The sequence below is a fragment of the Cervus elaphus genome, chromosome 10 (genome assembly GCF_910594005.1).
Source record: "Cervus elaphus chromosome 10, mCerEla1.1, whole genome shotgun sequence".
NCBI lineage: Eukaryota > Metazoa > Chordata > Mammalia > Artiodactyla > Cervidae > Cervus > Cervus elaphus.
Genome location: NC_057824.1, coordinates 15139600 through 15157164, shown reverse-complemented (window position 1 = coordinate 15157164; position 17565 = coordinate 15139600). Strand labels below are relative to the sequence as shown.

The window sequence follows — 17565 nt, the reverse complement described above, 5'->3', positions numbered from 1 at the left end:
TGTCGGTCAGGGGGTGCTGGCTAGTGAGAGTTCGTGGGCTAGTTACAGGAGAAGCAGAAAATATTTTTCTCTATTTTAGTCCCACAGAACTCTGTAGTCTTTGACAGGTTTCAGCAGAGCCCAGGAAGGTACAGTTAGTCCTCAGACTGAGGGATTTAGGGTGGAGGGACCCCTTTGTGAGGTGCTCCGTGGCAGTGGGTTCATGAAAGGGGAGTGCCTGCAGGGACCGTGACCCGGGGCCGCCGGGCCAGATCGAGATGCCCGGGCAGGCGGGTGGCCGGGCGTGTGCGTCTCTGTGTCCGCCGCCCAGGGATCAGCCGGTTCTCAGGTTTGTGTACCAGTTAGCATCATGGAGACTTGAATCTGATTCATACCTACTGTCTGTCAGTCTCCTCTAGCATCCTGACTTCATTTACACCCATTTACCTGGTGGCATCCTTAGAAATGGTGGAGTTTGGTCAAGTGGTCGTTGGTCAGTGAGGAAAAAGGCAGGTGGCCTAATAATTCTGTCTTCAGTCCAGCTTGAGGCCGAGTATGTGTGTGTGTATGTAAGAAAATCAGTGTTGCTTTATTTTTCCCCTGTGTCACATCAGTACAAATGCATGTTTTTGTGAACCACTCAGGCTACACCCAGAGCCCATTAATTCCAAAAAGTGTTTGATTGAGACAACAACTCAGTAAATCTCTTCAGTTCCTTCCCGGAACTCAGGCTTGCCTTCTGACTTTGTGAAAATAAACGCAGTCTCCAGGGCCGTGCACAGGGCTTCGTGTCTGTGAGGGACTGCAGCCTCTTCCTTCCTTATCCCTCCCCGAGTGGATTACAGCCTCCTCAGAACCAGTGGAAACCTTGGGAGCAGCTGGACTCAGCTCTTTTGTTTGGACCAAACTCCACCACTTTTTGTGGATAGAGGCAAGCCCTGCTTGGTGTGGCCTGGTCGGCACCTTCCTCAGCCCCCCAGGGGCAGGAGGCTCCCGCTGCCTGGCTAATGGGGTCTTCGTTCCCCCACCAGGGGTTGAACCTGGACCCTAGGCAGTGAGAGCCGGGAGACCTGACCGTCGCTGGACCACCAGGGAACGCCCTTCCTTGTGCCCTTGGAGTCGTTAACATGCTTTCCTCTGGAATTGATCATCTCTGAGTCACTGGCTCATTTTCCGTCTGAGGGCCCGTGTCTTCTCTTAAGGAGATAGTTAGAAATGATCAGAAAGCGCGTTGCATGCGGCATTGTGAATAATAGCTCGCAGTCAGAATGTAGTTCGCTTGGTGTCTGATCACAGGGCTGGCTGTGCAGGGATTTTTTTTTTGTATGGCTGGAGAATATAGGCTTTCTGTTTTCTTCATTTGGTTTTTCTACATTTTCCAAATTCCTATAAAGCATACATTTTTGTAACTAGAAAGAATATCATTAAAATATATACAAAAATATAAGAAGGTTTGGGTGATATGCAGTTTTCAAAAGCATATCTTTGTCTTTTAAAAGGATCATATAAATGTTTCCTTTAAGTGTGATCTTAGGTCTTAATGTTTTCACTATTATACCAGTATTTTAATTAATTTTAACTTTCATTAAAAAAAAGAGAGAGAAGGAAAAATTCAAATAACGCTAAAAGGCCGAAAACTAAGCTTGGCAGTCTCATGACCCCTGGCCTTTCCAGGGTGGCCACATCCATCTTCTTACCCGAGTGTGAGTCAGCTCAGATCACCACGACAAGCGGTAGACTTGGGGACTTAGGTGACAGACTCTTCTCACGGTTCTGGAGGCTGGAGGCCCCAGACGGAGGCGCCAGCAGCAAAGCGGGCTCTGTTCTGTTCTCGGGGTTTGCGCGTGGGCCTTTTCTCACTGTGTCCTGGTGGAGACAGACAGCTCCCTGGTCTCTTCTGATGAGGGCAATGATCCTATGGGATCAGAGTGCCACTTATATTTTTATTTATTTACTTTATACTTTTTGAAACATTTTACTTATTTGGGCTTCCCTGGTGGCTCAAATGGTAAAGAATCTGCCTGTAGTGCAGGAGACCCAGGTTCAGTCCCTGGGTCAGCAAGATCCCCTGGAGAAGGAAATGGCAACCCACTCCAGTACTGTTGGATGGAGGAGCCTGGTGGGCTTCTGTTCCTGGGGTTGCAAAGAGTCGGACACCACTGAAGGGACTAAGTTGCACTTGTTCAGAGACCTGTGCTGCGTCTGTTGCTCCGCGGGCTTGCTCTGGTCGCAGCGGGCGGGGACTGCTCTGCTGTCACCGCACCGGCTGCCCGGGTTGTGGCCCGGGCCTGGCTGCCCTCGGCCTGTGGGGTTGTCCCAGACCGGGATTGAATCTGTGTCCCCTTGGCAGGCGGATTCTTAACCGCTGGGCTGCCAGGGAAGTCCAGACCTTTCCTCATTTGTAAATAGTTTCAGTAGTTTTTGTCTTTTTCCCCCATCGTGCTTCATGTGTATATTTTCCAGACCTGTCTACCATTGGCTCATTTCTCTTCAGTTGCATGCAGTCTACTATTAAGCCTGTCTGTGGAGTTCTTAACTTCAGTTGTTATATTTTTCAAGTTTAGTGTTCATTTGATTCTCCTTTTTGTTATTTTAGTATTCAGTTCTCTGCTCAAACTCTCTCAGAAGCTTGTCTTTTAATGAACATGTTCATCACATGCATTTTAATGTCCTGTAATTTTAAAATAGGGGTATTTTGTGGTTCTTTTTCTATTGTCTGTTTTTCTCATGTTCTTGAGTTGGCTGGTCCTGCTTCTAGTATGCTGGGCAGTTTTTATTGAACAATGGGCACAGATTCTGTATGTGACACAGATTAAGAAATCACCTGAAGACCCCAATCCCGTTTTTCTCCAGTGAGGGCTCACCTGGCCTTTAGTGTGGGGACTTGTCACTTTACACCAGCCAGAACCAGCCATGCCACTGGGATCCCAGCTGCAGGCCTGGCGTCTGCACCAGCATCCATACCTTTGGTGCATGTGAAACACCCATTTAGGAATTCTGGAAGTTATCACATTCTCAGCCTGGAGGTCACTGCTTGAGGACCTCAAGGAGAAAAGGGGGACCATGTGTCTGTCTTGTCCATCTGTGTTTCTTTTTGCTCTCATGTTTTAGCCCCTTAAGACCTCATTTTCCTGGTAGCTCTCTTGTGCCTTGTTGTTTAGTCACTAAGTCCAACTGTTTTGTAACCCCATGGACTGTAGCCCGCTAGGCTCCTCTGTCCATGGGATTTCCCAGGCAAGAATACATTCCATTCACCAGGAGATCTTCCTGACCCAGAGATTGAACCCACATCTCCTCATTGCAGGTGGATTCTTAACCACTGAGCTACAAGGGAAGCCCCTCTGTGCCTTAAAACATATGAAAACCTTTCTGTCTGTCTTTCTCATTGGTCTTGCAAGTGGTAGTTTGATCCCGGGTCAGGGAACTAAAATCCACATGCCATGCAGTGCAGCCAAAAAAAAGAAAACTTTGTGAAGAGATGAGTCCTGTTGGGCGTCCCTGTTTCTCTGGACGTGCCTTCAGCTGCCTCCGGGCAGAGCGAGCGCTCCGTGGACCGTAACAACTCAAATGTCCTCCTGAGTCCACACACCCGCCCCACTCGCCCTCTCAGTGTTGTTCACAGGTAGGTCAGTCTGAATAATTGTGTGCCCTCCCAAAGCATCTTTATGAATATAGAAACTAATATGAACATATAGTTATATTTTCAACATTAAATACATTGTAAAGTAGGAATTTTCTTTTGAGAAATGTATGTGACCTAAAAAATGAGGTCCATCACACAGAGTATGGTTTATGTTGAGTATAAATTCCAGCCCCATTGTATATATATTTGTTTTTCAGGTATAAAGATGACTTTACTAATTACTTTAAGCATTTCTGGTGTTTTCTTTGAGTTTTGGGTTTTGTTGCTTCATCCCTCTAGGTATTGTTGCCGTGTTCCCCATGTGACAGAGGCAGCTGGGTGGATTAGTGGCTGGGTTCACTGTGACCTAAATGAGAAGGACCTCGTGTTACTCGGCACACACGGCAGACGGGTTCAGCCACGTGTCGGCTCACCTCCCTCAGCGTGAGCTGCTGGCCTCTGCGTCCGCCCTGCACAGGCCCATGTCCGAGCCAGGCCACCGACACTGTTCCTGGGGGCAGAGACCAGGCCCCCAGGTGCCCCTGTGCTGGGCCCTCCTGCCCCACGGGCATTCCCACCCTCTGCTGGTCTTGGCTTCCCAGCGACGTGGCCATGCCCCAGCTTCCAGGCAGCCCCCAGGGCCACAGGCACAGAGACAGCAGAGTTGAAGGGGCCGGGTGAGGCCTGGCGCGGTGCTCCGAGGGGCGGTCCGAGCCCGGATAGGCCAGTGACAGGACACCGTTGGACATCCCAGCATCGACAGAATGGCAGGCTTGCACGTTGGTGCTTTGAAATTCTGATTGCTTTGGGATGTAAAGTTTTGTGGTGCCGTGTGCAGTTTGTTGGAGTTAACGTAAAGCTGACACATTTTCGTGGTGAACAAAGTGTCTGGCAAGTGAGAGCAGTCCAGGGTCCGTCCTGTGTGCAGTGGAAGCAGGGGCTGTGCCTTACCTGTAGGGCTTCCTCGTAAGGTGGTCAGGGCAGGTTCATTTGGATACAGTGAAAGTCCTTTAAAAAGAAAACCCGTTTGAAACGTTGTGAAAGAAAACTTCATCAGCGGAAAAATCAAATAACTTCTAAAAAGCAAAGTACCTGAAGAGTCTGAGTTCTCCCTCAGGTTTTCACTTTCTGGGCAGACTTCACGTGCTGAGTCAGGGGAGGCAGACAAGGGTATCCTTCCGGCCTAGGGGCTGCCGGACGCGCAGTTAGCTTAGAGAAGGTTGAGTGTTACCTGGGGCTTCCCTGGTGGCTCAGCAGTGAAGAATCTGCCTGCAGCATGGGAGATGTGGGTTTGATCCCTGGGTCAGGAAGATCCCTTGGAGAAGGAAATGGCAGCCCACTCCACTATTCTTGCCTATGAAATCCCCTGGACAGAGGAGTCTGGTGGGCTCTAGTCCATGGGGTCACAAAGGTCAGACATGACTTAGTGACTAAACAACAGCAAACAACGAGAGTTGCCTGGTGGTGTTAGGAAGTGAAGAGGGTGACCCAAGGCTTGGAATTTCTGGTTTCTGAATTACTTCAAGGGAACAAATCGTACTGTTTTTATGAACAGAGTTTTGATTTTGACTAGATTCATAAGTGTACGTTCTTAATCTTTGAAAAGCCATGTTTTCAGAGTTGCTGATTTGATCTTGTGGCTTCAACCCCGAGAACTAGTCTCTTCACCAGAGTTCTGTGTGATCTCAGAACTGCAGCCCTCGGCCTCCCGTCTGCTTTAGGTTGTGAACTGGGGACCGATTCAGGCCTGTGGTAAAGAGGTTGTGATCTGTGATTTTTGAGCTCATCAAGAGCCCATGTCTGGAGTCTAGCTGCATTTGCGAGACCTCAGGGGTCGACAGATAGCGTCTCTGTCTGCTGTTCTGAACAGCCTGCAGGTTGTTGGGAGGTGTCGCTCTTGCATGTTGATGGTGGTGATTCGCGTTTGTGAAGAGTGACCAGCCAGTTCTTTGGAGCTTGTTTGAGCCGTCATAAGCTGGAGTGAGGGACTGAAGTCTCCAGGGGAGGTTAGTACCAGATGCATGCTGACCCCGTCATTGGAATGAGAGTGATTCATTAAAAATCATGGTGGCAAACACATACATGACCATGTGGGAAGCAGACAGCTAGTGGGGAGCTGCTGTCTAATTACAGGGAGCTCAGCCTGGTGCTCTCTGATGACCTAGAAGGGTGGAGTGGGGAGTGTGACTGATTCACGTTGTTGTATGGCAGAAACCAACACAACATTGTAAAGCAATTCTTCTCCAACTAAAAATTTTTTTTAAATGAATACAAAAAAAAAAAAAAAGATCACAGTGGCAGATTCTGTGAAACATTTTTTGTTACACTTTTAAAATACCGCCAAATGGAGTTCCTCTTCATCAGATCCATGTATCCTGAAGATCTGATGTGAAGCATTTGTGTGAGTCCAGGCCCTGAAGGATTTCTGCTGATGCCTGAGAAGCCTGCTGTGCAGAGAAAAGCTGATGTAAATGTGCAGTGTTTGCGCTGAGCAGAGATGAGCAGGGCTTCTGCTCTGGTTCATCCTTCCTTTGAGCTCTTGCTGGCAAGTTCCATTGTGGTGCTTTACAGTTTTCAGTGTGCTCTTCACATATATTCTTCCATAGATTTCAACTGCTCTGCAGCAATAAACATCCAGGGACACATTGCAAAAGTTATATAAGAAATATATTTGGTGCAGGCAAATTGAAAAAATACATGTAAGTGAGAAATGATCTAGCCTGGTCCCTCTTGAATCTTCTTGGCATCTGTGTGGTCTCTCCTCCCTGTACAGATGGACCCTGACCCATGTCACCGACAGTGTGAATCTTTAGCAGGTGTAAAGAGTTGCTGCTTTATCGTAAAGAGTTACTGGTGTTCACAGCTGCACACAAGAATTGTGGCAAAGAGGGAGTGCCCCCACCGACCCGTGACTCTCAAGCCAGGAGTGCATGGTCTCCCTGGAGCCTTGAATCTGCTCTGGTCAGCGTCTTACAGGAAGCCAAGGGGATCTACGTCCTGCAGCCCGTAGCCCCCAGCCTCATCCCGCTCCACGTGTGGGACACTGAGCCTGACGTGCTGGCCCGTCTTAAGTCGAGCGGTTTCTGCATCGTCTGGCGCTCGGCATCCCCTGTGTGCTCGTGTAGGGTACTCGGACCCCTTTCAAAGAGGTGGCCGTTGTCGGTCCACTTTGCAGGGGTAACCCGCCCACAGTCAAGTGCTGGTAAGTAGTGGTGAGGGCGGATGGGGCCCTGGGGCCACTCTAGGGCCAGGGTTCTCCACTGCCTCCCTTGTGGGGGGCCGGTGTGTGGCCCCCGTGGCCACCACACCCCGTCTGTGCGTGCCTTTTCCACAGAACATGGATCCTTCTGTCATAACTGTTTGGTTTTGACTCTGATGCCCTTTGGTGTGTTGTGCAATTCAGCGTTCATTCATGGTGGTGGGTGCAGTGTGCCAGTTGGGTAATAAAAATAAATAAAGGGTCATAAAGTAAATAAAAGGCTTGTGGGACTGGGAGGCCGCCTCACAGCACAGATCACAGGTTGCGGATGCCTCCCTGGTGAAGACCTGTCTGAGCGGGGGCGGGGCTGGGCTCTGGAAGAGCAGGGATAAGAGGATGGCTTGCAGCAGACAGATGTCCTGCTACAAGGGAGCGTCCTTCCAGTACACGCAGATCAAACGACGGGTGTGAATAGAATGTATGTATCATCCTAAAGTATCTCTGCCACACATCACCTCTTTTTTGAAAAATAATTTTTTAGTTTTGACTGAACTGGGTCTTGGTTGTTGCACACAGGCTTTTTCTAGTTGCAGCGAGTGGCGGCTACTCTAGTTGTTGAACTTGGCCTTCTCATCGTGGTGGCGTCTCGTTGCAGAGTGTGGGCTGCAGGACGTGAGGGCTTCAGTAGCTGCGGTGCACAGTCTTAGTTGCCCCGCGGCATGTTCAATCCCAGACCAGGGATTGAACCTGTGTGCCTTGCATTGGCAGGCAGATTCTTTATCAGTGGACCACCAGGGGAGTCCCATGAGATTGCCTCTTAATTACAACGGAAAACAGTGAAGTTAGAGTAGAAATTTGGCAGGCCCTGGTTGTGCTAGGCCCTGGGCCCAGCCTGCAGGATGTTCTTGCAAGCGTGGCGGCATTGCCTCTGTGCCGCTCCTGGAAGCGCCTGCCAGGATCTCACAGGAGGCCGTCTGGGCGCTTGAGAGTGTCCCGGCGGGACAGGTTGTGGGTGTCTGAAGACAGGACAGTCGTTATTCGGCTGTAGCCGGGTCTCAGGACATCGATTGGAATGGTTCTCAAGGCCTCTCCTGCCCAGGGGAGGGGTCCGAGCTCTGCCTCCTGCCGCTCTGGGTCTATCTGTTGCCCCTGTGTCCCGGGTCACTGGGCTCTGGCCTGGGGCACCGGGTCTAGAGGCGGGGTGGGGAAGGTGTGGGCCGGGCTGGCCTCACCTTCCCAGGAGGGGCTTGCAGAGATGATGACCAGGAAGGTCACTGCACAGGGCCTGGGGGCACAGAACTCTCCCGAGACCCTGCTCGTGAGTCCTTTGGCTTTTACCAAGGAGGGAAATTGCTGGGTCCTGTGGTAACTCTGTTTTAATTTTTAGAAACTACCGGACTGTGTCCCACCGAGTCTGCACCATGTACACTCCCATCGAAAGCTTACAAAGTTCCGCAGAAACCAAAAATGATTACCAAGCAGTGAAAATTACCAAGCAGTGAAATTACCCTTCAGGAATAAAGGGGAAATCAAGACAGTTTCAGACCAGCAAACACTGAGGAAGTGTCAGCTGCAGCCCTTGTACTCATGGACGTACTGAAGGGTGTTTTCAGGCAGAGAAAATGCTCTCAGGGTAGAAGAGACAGGGGAGGGCGTGGTGACTCCAAGCGGCTGTTGGAGGATAAAGCAAGACTGATGATGTCTCCTGGGGTTAAGACACCACATGGACCCAAAACCCAGGACGCCAACAGCACATGAGTGTGTGGGCGGCAGGTGGAGTTAATTCTGTTTGTTTTGTTTTTCTTTTTTGCTGCTCCGTGTGGCACGTGGGCTCTTAGTTCCTCAACCTGGGGTCAGATGTGCACCCCTGTAGTGGAAGTGCACAGTCGTACCTGCTGGGCTGCCAGGGGACTCCCGCGTTAACTCGGACCACGCGCTGCCTGGGAACAGGTAGAATGCAGTTAATTGGACCTTGATGCATCAAGGGTACCTGTTGTAATCCCTGAAGGAACCATTGAAAGAACAGTGAAAGAGCTACTTTATTAGAGGGAGGAGACAGAAAATAGAAAGTATTCCAAAAGAAGGCAAGGAGGAACAAAGGAAAATAGAACAGCCATGACCAACAGCAGTGAGCCGGTGGATCCACTCTGTAGCCACACTGAACGCAGCGGGACCAGAGAAGCGATTAAAAGGAAGAGTGGTCAGACCAGACTGTGGGAAGGCAGCTGCTCAGAAGGAGACATAGAAGCAAAAGGACGCTGGAAGTTTTTGAGTGAAAGCGTGGAGGGCAGAGTCCTGCACTCAGCAGCCCCAGAGGCCGGGCAGTCCTGAGGGTTCTGTCTTGAGGTCTGGAAGCCGCAGAGAGGCCGGAGGTCTCCCTAGATCCCGTGTCTGAGTTCCGGCTCCAGCCATCCTGTGGGGAGCAGCCAGCGGCTCCCAAGTGACGTTTTGCCGAGCTTCCTGTGGCGCGGCAGCCTGCAGCGCCTGTCCCGAGGGCTGGCCTCGCTGCCGGCCCCTCCTGCTCTTTCTCCCCATGCACTTTCCTCCCCGTGTGTCTGGTCGTGGAGCTGTGTCCATGCTGGGCTTTGCTCAGCACCAGAGGCTGTGGAAAGGACCCACGTTTTCCCTGCTTGTCACCTCAAAGCTGGATTTCCTGGGCCCCGTCGGGGGAGGGCGCAGGTGGCCCATGCAGGCATCAGGGTCGCAGGCTCAGTCTTGCCCTCTCGGGGCAGGTGAGGGCCTGGGGGGTGCGGGTGCTGGCCCTGAGGTAGCAGAACATGGAGGGGCGACTCAGCTGTCTGCGGTCTGAATTCCAGCTCAGTGGCTGTGTTGGTGATTGTGTTGATGGTTTGTGTTTAAACAGCCAGAGGGATAGCAGTGTCGTTTAGGGAGAGCGTGGTGCTGCAGACATGGGCCCAGGGCGGCCCCCGTCCCTTCCCCAGAGCCTCTGGGCCCTGTGCCCGCCCTCATTTGGCGGGAACCTGGCTGCCGTGGGGGCTCAGGGGGACCGCGGTGTGGGGTGACAAGCCCGGGTCCTGAGCTGGAGGGCGAGTCGTGCGCACTGTCAGCGTCCTGGCGGTGCCGCGGCCGCTCTGCTTATGTGCGTGGCCCCGGCGAGGTGGGCTGCTTGCTGGGTTCTCTCCAGCAATACTGCCTGGCCCGGCCCAGCTCACGTGTCCTGCGTGACCTGCGTTCTGAGGTGGCAGGTGTGGACCGCCTCTCCCCAAGCATGCACAGCTCACACCGGGGCGTCCCCCTGGGCCCCGTGGAGGCAGAAGCACTCTGCTCCCTTCTCTGCACAGAGCACGCGGGTCCCCGGAGCCAGTGCGGCTGCCGTTCACGAGCGCCCTGGCCAGGACGAGGCTGCAGTCAGAGCCCTCAGGGGCACCTCGTCCCGTCCCCCCTTCACACGACCTTCCAGGGGCTCGGGGAGCCTCAGCTGCGAGGGGCTGGCGGGGCCTTCGCGGGACAAGCAGAGCGGAGACTCCAGAAGCGGGGCGTGTGTGGGGGTCAGGCGTGCAGCAATTCAGGGCCGGTGGTGGTATGGCGCTCAGTGCTCACGGCTGGCTGTCCATGGTGACGCAGAGGAGTAGGTGGATTTTACATGCACATGTTTCAGGTAGAGATCTTAAAAAATATTGAAGCATTTGGAGAAAAACTGAGGGATATATTTATGATTGTCAAATGAGGAAAGTTGGCCTACGTAAGGTACAAAAAAAAAGTCTGTAAGGAGAAAGATTGGTAAGTCTGACTTCACAGAAGTAAACTTTTCTAATACCAAAATTGACATAAACAAAGTTAAGAAGTGACATTTAGGGAGGAAGTATTTTCACGTATGTAACCAGAGGTTAATAGTAAGAATATTTCAGTGAAAGTCACTCAGTTGCCTAACTCTTTGCGACCCCATGGACTGTCCATGGAATTCTCCAGGCCAGAATACTGGAGTGGGTAGCCTTTCTCTTCTCTAGCGGATCTTCCCAACACAGGGATCGAACGCAGGTCTCCTGCATTGCGGGCGGATGTTTTACCAGCTGAGCCACAAGGGAAGTTCAAGAATAATTAAAGGCATCTGTAAATCACTAAGAAACTCATAACCCGCCCAACAGAAAATAGACAGAAGATATGAACAGGTCATTTAAAGAGGAAAGAATTAATTTAAGTGACATCTCAATGCTCCCCCTGCTGACCATCTACCAGGGAAATGCAAACTGTTAGTGTCAATTTCTGGCTAGTTCGGTGACCCATGGTGGTGGGTCCCACCGGGGCGTGCGGCGGGATGGTCACTGCTGTCCCGGAGGGCAGTGTGGCAGCCACTCTTACAGCCACGGCCTGTGTGCTCGCCGCCCGCTCGTCCACCCCACGCCCGTGCTCAGGCTGGTGCTCCGGAGGCCTGGCTGGGGCCCTCACAGGCGGCTGTGGCACAGCGTCCTGCTGGCCCGCGAGGCCGGGTGGCTTCGCAGCCGGTCAGTGAGTCTGCGGTGGCGTGCTGCAGGAGCGGGGGCGTGGAGCCGTCGCCCTCTCTCTAGTTACCGGCATGGAGCACGCGTGTGTTCACGGGCACGGCTGCCCAACTGCACAGGGAGGGCGTGGGGTGCCCGTCTCCCAGGAGCACGGGGATGGGGGCAGGGCGGACCCGTGGCCTTTTCTGCCCTGTCTCTTCTGAATGCTTCGGGTCTGTAGTCCGCGTGCTGGGGTCGCAGGTGATTCTGAAGATGAGGATGAGCGTGTGGGGACGTGGCCTGGCGGCTGCTAACATACCTCCTTATTAGCAGGTGTGGATCGTGGCGGGAGCCTGTCAACCCCTACTACGTCAACTCCGGCTACGCCCTCGCCCCTGCCACCAGCGCCAATGACAGCGAGCAGCAGAGCCTGTCCAGCGATGCTGACAGCCTGTCCCTCACTGACAGCAGTGTGTAAGTGCCCGCCACCCCTCCCCCACTCTGCGGGGGCTGTTCCTGGGGACCCTCCTGCAGCCCAGAGCCTCGGTGGCTTCCCTCCAGGCGAGGCTGCCGGAGCTGCCTGGCAGCGCCCAGCCCTGGTCTCAGTGGCGCTGGATGTGCATCCAGGGCGGGCCACCCCAAGGCGTCTGCTCTGTGCTCGCTCCCTGTGATCTGGGAGCCATCTCACCCAATCAGGGCCTGCCGTCCCCTCGGCGCGGCTCTGTGCCAGCCGGCCAGACCCACAGGAGCCTCTGCACCCTCGAGGTGCAGGCGTGAACCCCTGTCCAGGGATGGCTCCCCTGGGGAAAGTGCTCGCTTCTGACACCTTTCTCTCTGGTTCGCCGATGACTTCGGGGACCTCGGCGCAAGTCAGGATGTGATGGTGTCACACCTGCCCATGTCACGCCAGGGCATGGCCTGTCTGCCTGCTGGGGTCCACCGCCCACGTGCGTCGGGCTTGCCTGCCTTCAGTTGCGCGCCGTTCGCTGTCTCTCTGCCCCAACAGGGAGGTTTTGGCTTTGGAGCTGGCAGGCGTGTGGACATCTACCCCCGCGACGGCGCGTGGGCTGCGGCCTTGATCGCTGTCAGCGGGTCATGGGGACTGCGTTCCGGCCCTGCTTGGTGTCTGCAGGGCGGACAGGCTTCAGTGAGGAGGGAAAGGCCGGCTCGCCCATCCTTGCGGGTGGCCGGGTCCTCTGTGCTGTGGCCTGCCTTGTGGGCTGCTGGCACCGCGTGCCGCCCGCCCGGGTCTGGCTCTGGTCTGACAGCCCGTGTCTAGTGCATCGGCAGCCCTTTCTCCTCCTGTTGGGGGCCACGAGATGGGGGCGTCATCCCGCCAGGTTGAGCCACTGTGGGGCAGTCCACATTCATCATTACGTTCTCCTTTGTTTTGACTCTTTCACAGAAACTGTTGATGTTTCCAACAACTTACTTGATACTACTGGGGTTTCAGCAGTACCTGCCATGAATATAAAGTGTTGCGTTAAAGGGTTCCAATGAGCTGTGCCCCTCAGAGCCCCCGGGAGCGGCTGACAGCACGCGTTCTGTTCTCCTCTTCCCCAAAACTCAGTTACTACAATGTCAATTAATCTCTTAATTCTTTCCAAGGGAAGGACATATGTTTGCTAAAGGGAAGATCTAAAACAACAAAAAGAATTTCCCCGATACTGTGTTCATCTTGGTTTACACTGAGACTCAGAAATACAGGAATAGTTAAGAACTTGGAATGTAAAATTGTGGCAGATATTTGAATATACTGAATATATGAGGCAAAAAATAGGATCATGTGTTTCATCTAAATTATTTCTGTTGGCAACTCAGCATGGCCTCCACTTGGCGAAGGGCTTCTCAGTCCACTGCCGTTGGGCGCAGACTCTGTGGACAGCGCCTGGTCTCTCAGGCGTGGACTTTAGGTGTGCGGTCAGAGCATGTGAGCCTCAGACACGGGGCTCAGGACACCTGAGCCGTGTGAGGGCATCCAGATGCGCTGCGGCTCTTATTCCCTGAGGCCTGGCCCCTTGGACTGCTGCGCCCGCTGCACTGTGGCCCCACCTGGGGTCCTGAAGGCCCGAGGCACCCAGCACCCCCGCCTCTGTGCCCTGCTCCAAATCAGGGCCACGCTTCCCCCATGCTGGGGTGAGTGTGCCTGGGCCAGGCTGGGACACGCTGAGCACCATGTGCCTGGGGCGCCTCTGCTGGCCGAGCGGCGGCCAGCGCAGGTCATGCGTGGGAAGCAAGCGAGGGGCTGGGAGTGCTGGTGTCGTGGGTCCCCCCCACACTGGGGACCCGAGAGGCTAGGAGGTGTTGGGGGGCCACTCCCTCAGGTCCTTGGGAGATGGGGACCAGAGAGGCACCTTCCTGCCCCCGCTTTCCTGGAGCAGCGTTCAAGTGGCCGGAGAGCAGGAGGCGAGCAAGTCAGATGCTTCTCAGATAAGTGCTTAGTCATTTTAAAGGCGGTATGTGCTTTGACTTGTGGTTTCATCAGTCTTCAGAAGGGTTGTGACTAAAATTCACGTCAAGAGAACAAATTTGAGTATCTGACAGATTATGCTGCTTTACCATCTTATCCTGGAAGAAAGCAGGATTCAGGAACCTGTACCGTTCTTTCTAAGAACCCAAAGTCGTCTTCAGCCAGCGCAGCTCAGGAGACAGGCTGCGCGGGCCTGCTCCCGGCGGCCGTGGCCAAGGCCTGCGTGTGTTCACGCAAGTGTCTGTCTGACAGGGATGGAGTCCCGCCCTACAGGACCCGCAGGCAGCACCGCCGGGAGATGCAGGAGAGTGTCCAGGCCAACGGGCGGGTGCCTCTACCTCACATTCCCGTAAGTGTCCGCCTGCATGCGCCCTGCTTCCACCTGAGGGGCGGCGGCCTGTGGTCCCTTGGAGGGTCCGGGTAACCTCGTGCAGGATTTTTCTCGCTGTGCTTGCAAGTGTTTTGGATTTGAAGCGATTTCACTTTATAGCTCGTGCCCGCCCCCAGAGCTGTGCGGCGTGCTGCTGTGAGGCGTGCGTGGAATTGCATTCTCTGAGCGTGGCTCCCCGTCCCTCCCCGGCTCCTGCCTGCACCAGGGTTCTGTGTCGCTCACCCCGGGTGCAGGGCAGCGGCCCCCTGCTGTGTCGGGCGCCGTTGCCCCTTGGGTGCAAGGTGGGCGCTGCAGAGCGTTCCCGGCCCTTCTGGCGCCCGGGCTGAGCCCCGACCTCAGGGGTCTGCACAGCCGGACGCCTCTGCTCCGGCTGCCCGAGTTCTGGGCTGGTCAGTCACAAGAAACCCTTCTCCAGGGCAGGCTGGCGGCCTTGGGCGGGTGCCTTGGGCTGCGAGCGCCAGGGTGGCCATCCCCGAGGAGGCGTAGTCCCCGGCCTCCTCAGGGTCTTCACCTGTGGTTGTGGGAGGCAGGAGGCAGCCGTGTCTGCTTGTCTCCTGCTGATCAGCTCAGGGTAGGGAGGAGAGTGCAGACCGTGCCCTGCTCACGTGGCGCGGCAGGGCTCACAGTGGCATCTCCTCACAGCGCACGTACCGAATGCCAAAGGAAGTCCGCGTGGAGCCCCAGAAGTTCGCCGCGGAGCTCATCCACCGCCTGGAGGCCGTGCAGCGGACGCGGGAGGCTGAGGAGGAGCTGGAGGAGCGGCTGAAGCGCGTCCGCATGGTGAGTGGCTGCCGTGGTGCGGGCTGCAGCAGGCCCCTGAGGCATCGGCCTCTGTGGAGCTGGAGGGCGTCTGCCCGCCGGCCGGGCGGTTCTGCCCGTCAGGGCTGGAGGCCTGCGTCCTGCTCAGCGCCCTCCGTGTCCCGTGGAGCCCGGATGGCCTACCTCGGGCAGGGTGGCCCGAGGCTCTGACCCGTCACCTCCGCGTGCGGAGTGGCTTTGCGGCTGGGACACGGCTCTGTCTGTCTCGTTTCCTGGCCGGTAGCCTTTCTGATAGAGCTCCGGGAGCTGAGAGTTTCAGCACACCCGATCTATTTGCTGTAACTCTGCCTGTAGGTGCCCACATGCCTGTCTTTTTTGCCTGGGGTGGCGCTCTCCCATCCTGGCCATTGCACACGCATGTCGTTCTACACACGAGAGGGCAGAGGCGCTGTGACAGGCATGCCCCCCTCGCCCTCATGTGCCCCGCCCTCCGGGCCTGTGGGCCTCGAGGCTTCTGGCACACAGGCCTTCTCTGAGGGCGGGAGTTCATTCTCTTCTCAGTATTTTGTTCAATATCTGAAACTCAAAATGTGACTTTCTTGTAGGAATTATTTCTCTACCAATCACCTGATCTTCCTGTTTAAATTATAGAAGCTGAGCCCTCCCCGGACCCTGTCAGAACCTGAGGGGGGCCCTGCTGTTTTGGGCTCCACATTCCCCAGGCGTGCCGCCTGCCGCGCCGCGGGGGGCAGTGCCGTCAGGGTGGGTGAGGGGCCTGGTGGGCGGGCAGCCCTGCAGCCCCCGCTCCTGCCCCCGCACTTAGATGCAGAGCTCCGTGTGACGCCTGCCCCGACACAGGCCGGGCTCCCCCGCCTCCCCTGCACAGAGTTGGCAGGCAGATCTCATCGCAGGGCGGGCCGCGGACCCCTGGCAGTACGGAGACAGCCCTGAGCATGAGGTGGTCGCAGGCCATGTGGTGCCACGAGGGGCCCCGCAGGACCGTGCCCTGCCCCCCTCCCGCCCACGTGGTGATGGCACGGCCTCCTGGTAGGACAGGTGCAGCCTGAGGCCTGCCCGGAGCCCTCCGGCTGTCCTCCCACGGCCCGTGGCTCAGCGACCTGTCCGAGGCCCCCGCCCCATCACTGCTCAGGAGGGCATGGCCAGCAGGGCGGGGTTGGGGTGCGCTGGTCGTCAGAGCTGAGGGTTTCCGCCTCCTGGGAGCTGCCTAGAGGGAACGAACACAGACCAGTCACACGTGTGCCAGTGCCTTGGCGGAGCTCAGCTTGGGTCTCGTGTGTGAGGAGGCCATTTGCCCTGGCAGCATCTCCACGCACCGCCTCTCTGTGAGGCCGTCCTGAGTGCATTGCCATCAACAGCTCTTAAAACAGGCTCAGGAAGCAAGGTGTAACGTTTCGTGAAAGAAATTTCAGAGATCGCGACTCACCACTGCAGACTTGCCGGTTTCACTGCAGACCTGGGCTTTCACAATGCGCTGCTGTGCTTCCGGCCTTGACTGGGGCTGTGTGCTTGCGGTCCTGGCTGGTGGTGTCGGGCGGGAGGGGCATGCTCAGGCAGCCCAGACGTCTGACGGTGTCTGAGGCTCTCCCATGGCGTCCCTGGCAGGCGCTGGATGGCTGTGCCTGCAGCCCCCGAGCTCTCGGGGGGCTGGACCCAGCAGTGTTCTCTGACATGACAGAACGTGTCCCAGCGAACGTCCGGTGTCGGCTGCTCAGGGCCTCAAGCTCAGGAGGGCTGCCATGCGTAGGCCTTGGGTCCCAGCTCCCGGCCTCGGGGGTGCAACCGGTCGGCTCCCATGGGCGTCCCTCCGCCTCGGGGGTGGCTCACTGCCCAGCAGCTGGCCATGTGGTCTCGAGTCTGTTACCGGGTGTGATTTTGTAAGCTTTGTGAACCATGGTATAAACAAGAATTCTTTTTTAAGAGTAATAGCTCAGACATTTTTGGGGCCTGCCTTGCAGCTTGTGAGATCTTAGTTCCTGACCAAGGATCTAACCTGGAATCCTGCAGTGAATGCATTGAGTCCTAACCACTGGACTGTGGGAAATTCCCACTACAGATTTTTAATTAATTATTTTTGGTTAAGCGGGATGTTCCTGGCAGTGTGCAGGCTTTCTCTAGTTGTGGTAAGCAGGAGCTGCTCTTTGTTGAAGTGCATGGGCTTCCCATTGCATCTGTTTCTCTTGTTGGGGAGCACCTGTCCTAGGGCACGTGGACTTTACTAATTGTGGCTTATGGAGTCAGTACTTGGAGCACACAGGCTTAGTTGCTCCACGGCATATGGGATCTTCCTGGACCAGAGATCGAACCCGTGTGCCCCACATTGGTAGGTGAATTCTTAACCACTGGAACACCTAGGGAGTCTTACAAATTTTTTAATAATTTTACTGTAAAGCTTGGAAAATCAGAACAGAAGAAAATGAAAACTAGCGCTGAAGGGTTATGTAAATCTGTAATTTTTAAAACCCTAAAATTGAATTTCTGTGCATGCAGAGCTATTAGGGATAGCTGGTCTCAGATCCCTGGGTGTTTGGAGGTTTCTTTTTGCAGCATGCTGCCCTGGGAGGGAGTGAATGGCATCAATACTGGGTGCCCCTGGGTGTAGGTCTCCCGAGTCCCAAACCCCTGATAACCACAAAGCACCAGGGTTGGGGTGGGGACAGGGTGAGTGCAGGAACCAAGGGTCTGGGT

At 55.1% G+C, this 17565-nt stretch overlaps 1 protein-coding gene across 6 annotated transcripts in view; it reads left to right on the top strand.

Annotated features, from left to right (window-relative positions):
• The window catches only part of AXIN1 (axin 1), a 33699-nt gene that overhangs the window by 7415 nt on the left and 8719 nt on the right, over positions 1–17565 (top strand). For 3 of the 6 annotated variants that reach the window (XM_043915715.1, XM_043915713.1, XM_043915711.1), the window contains exons 2-4: positions 11573–11713; positions 13962–14058; positions 14743–14880. In XM_043915715.1, the coding sequence (XP_043771650.1) occupies positions 11573–11713; positions 13962–14058; positions 14743–14880 (376 nt within the window). Of the gene's footprint in view, positions 1–11569; positions 11714–13961; positions 14059–14742; positions 14881–17565 lie in introns of all 6 variants that reach the window. The other 3 variants (XM_043915712.1, XM_043915714.1, XM_043915710.1) reach the window with 1 other exon arrangement.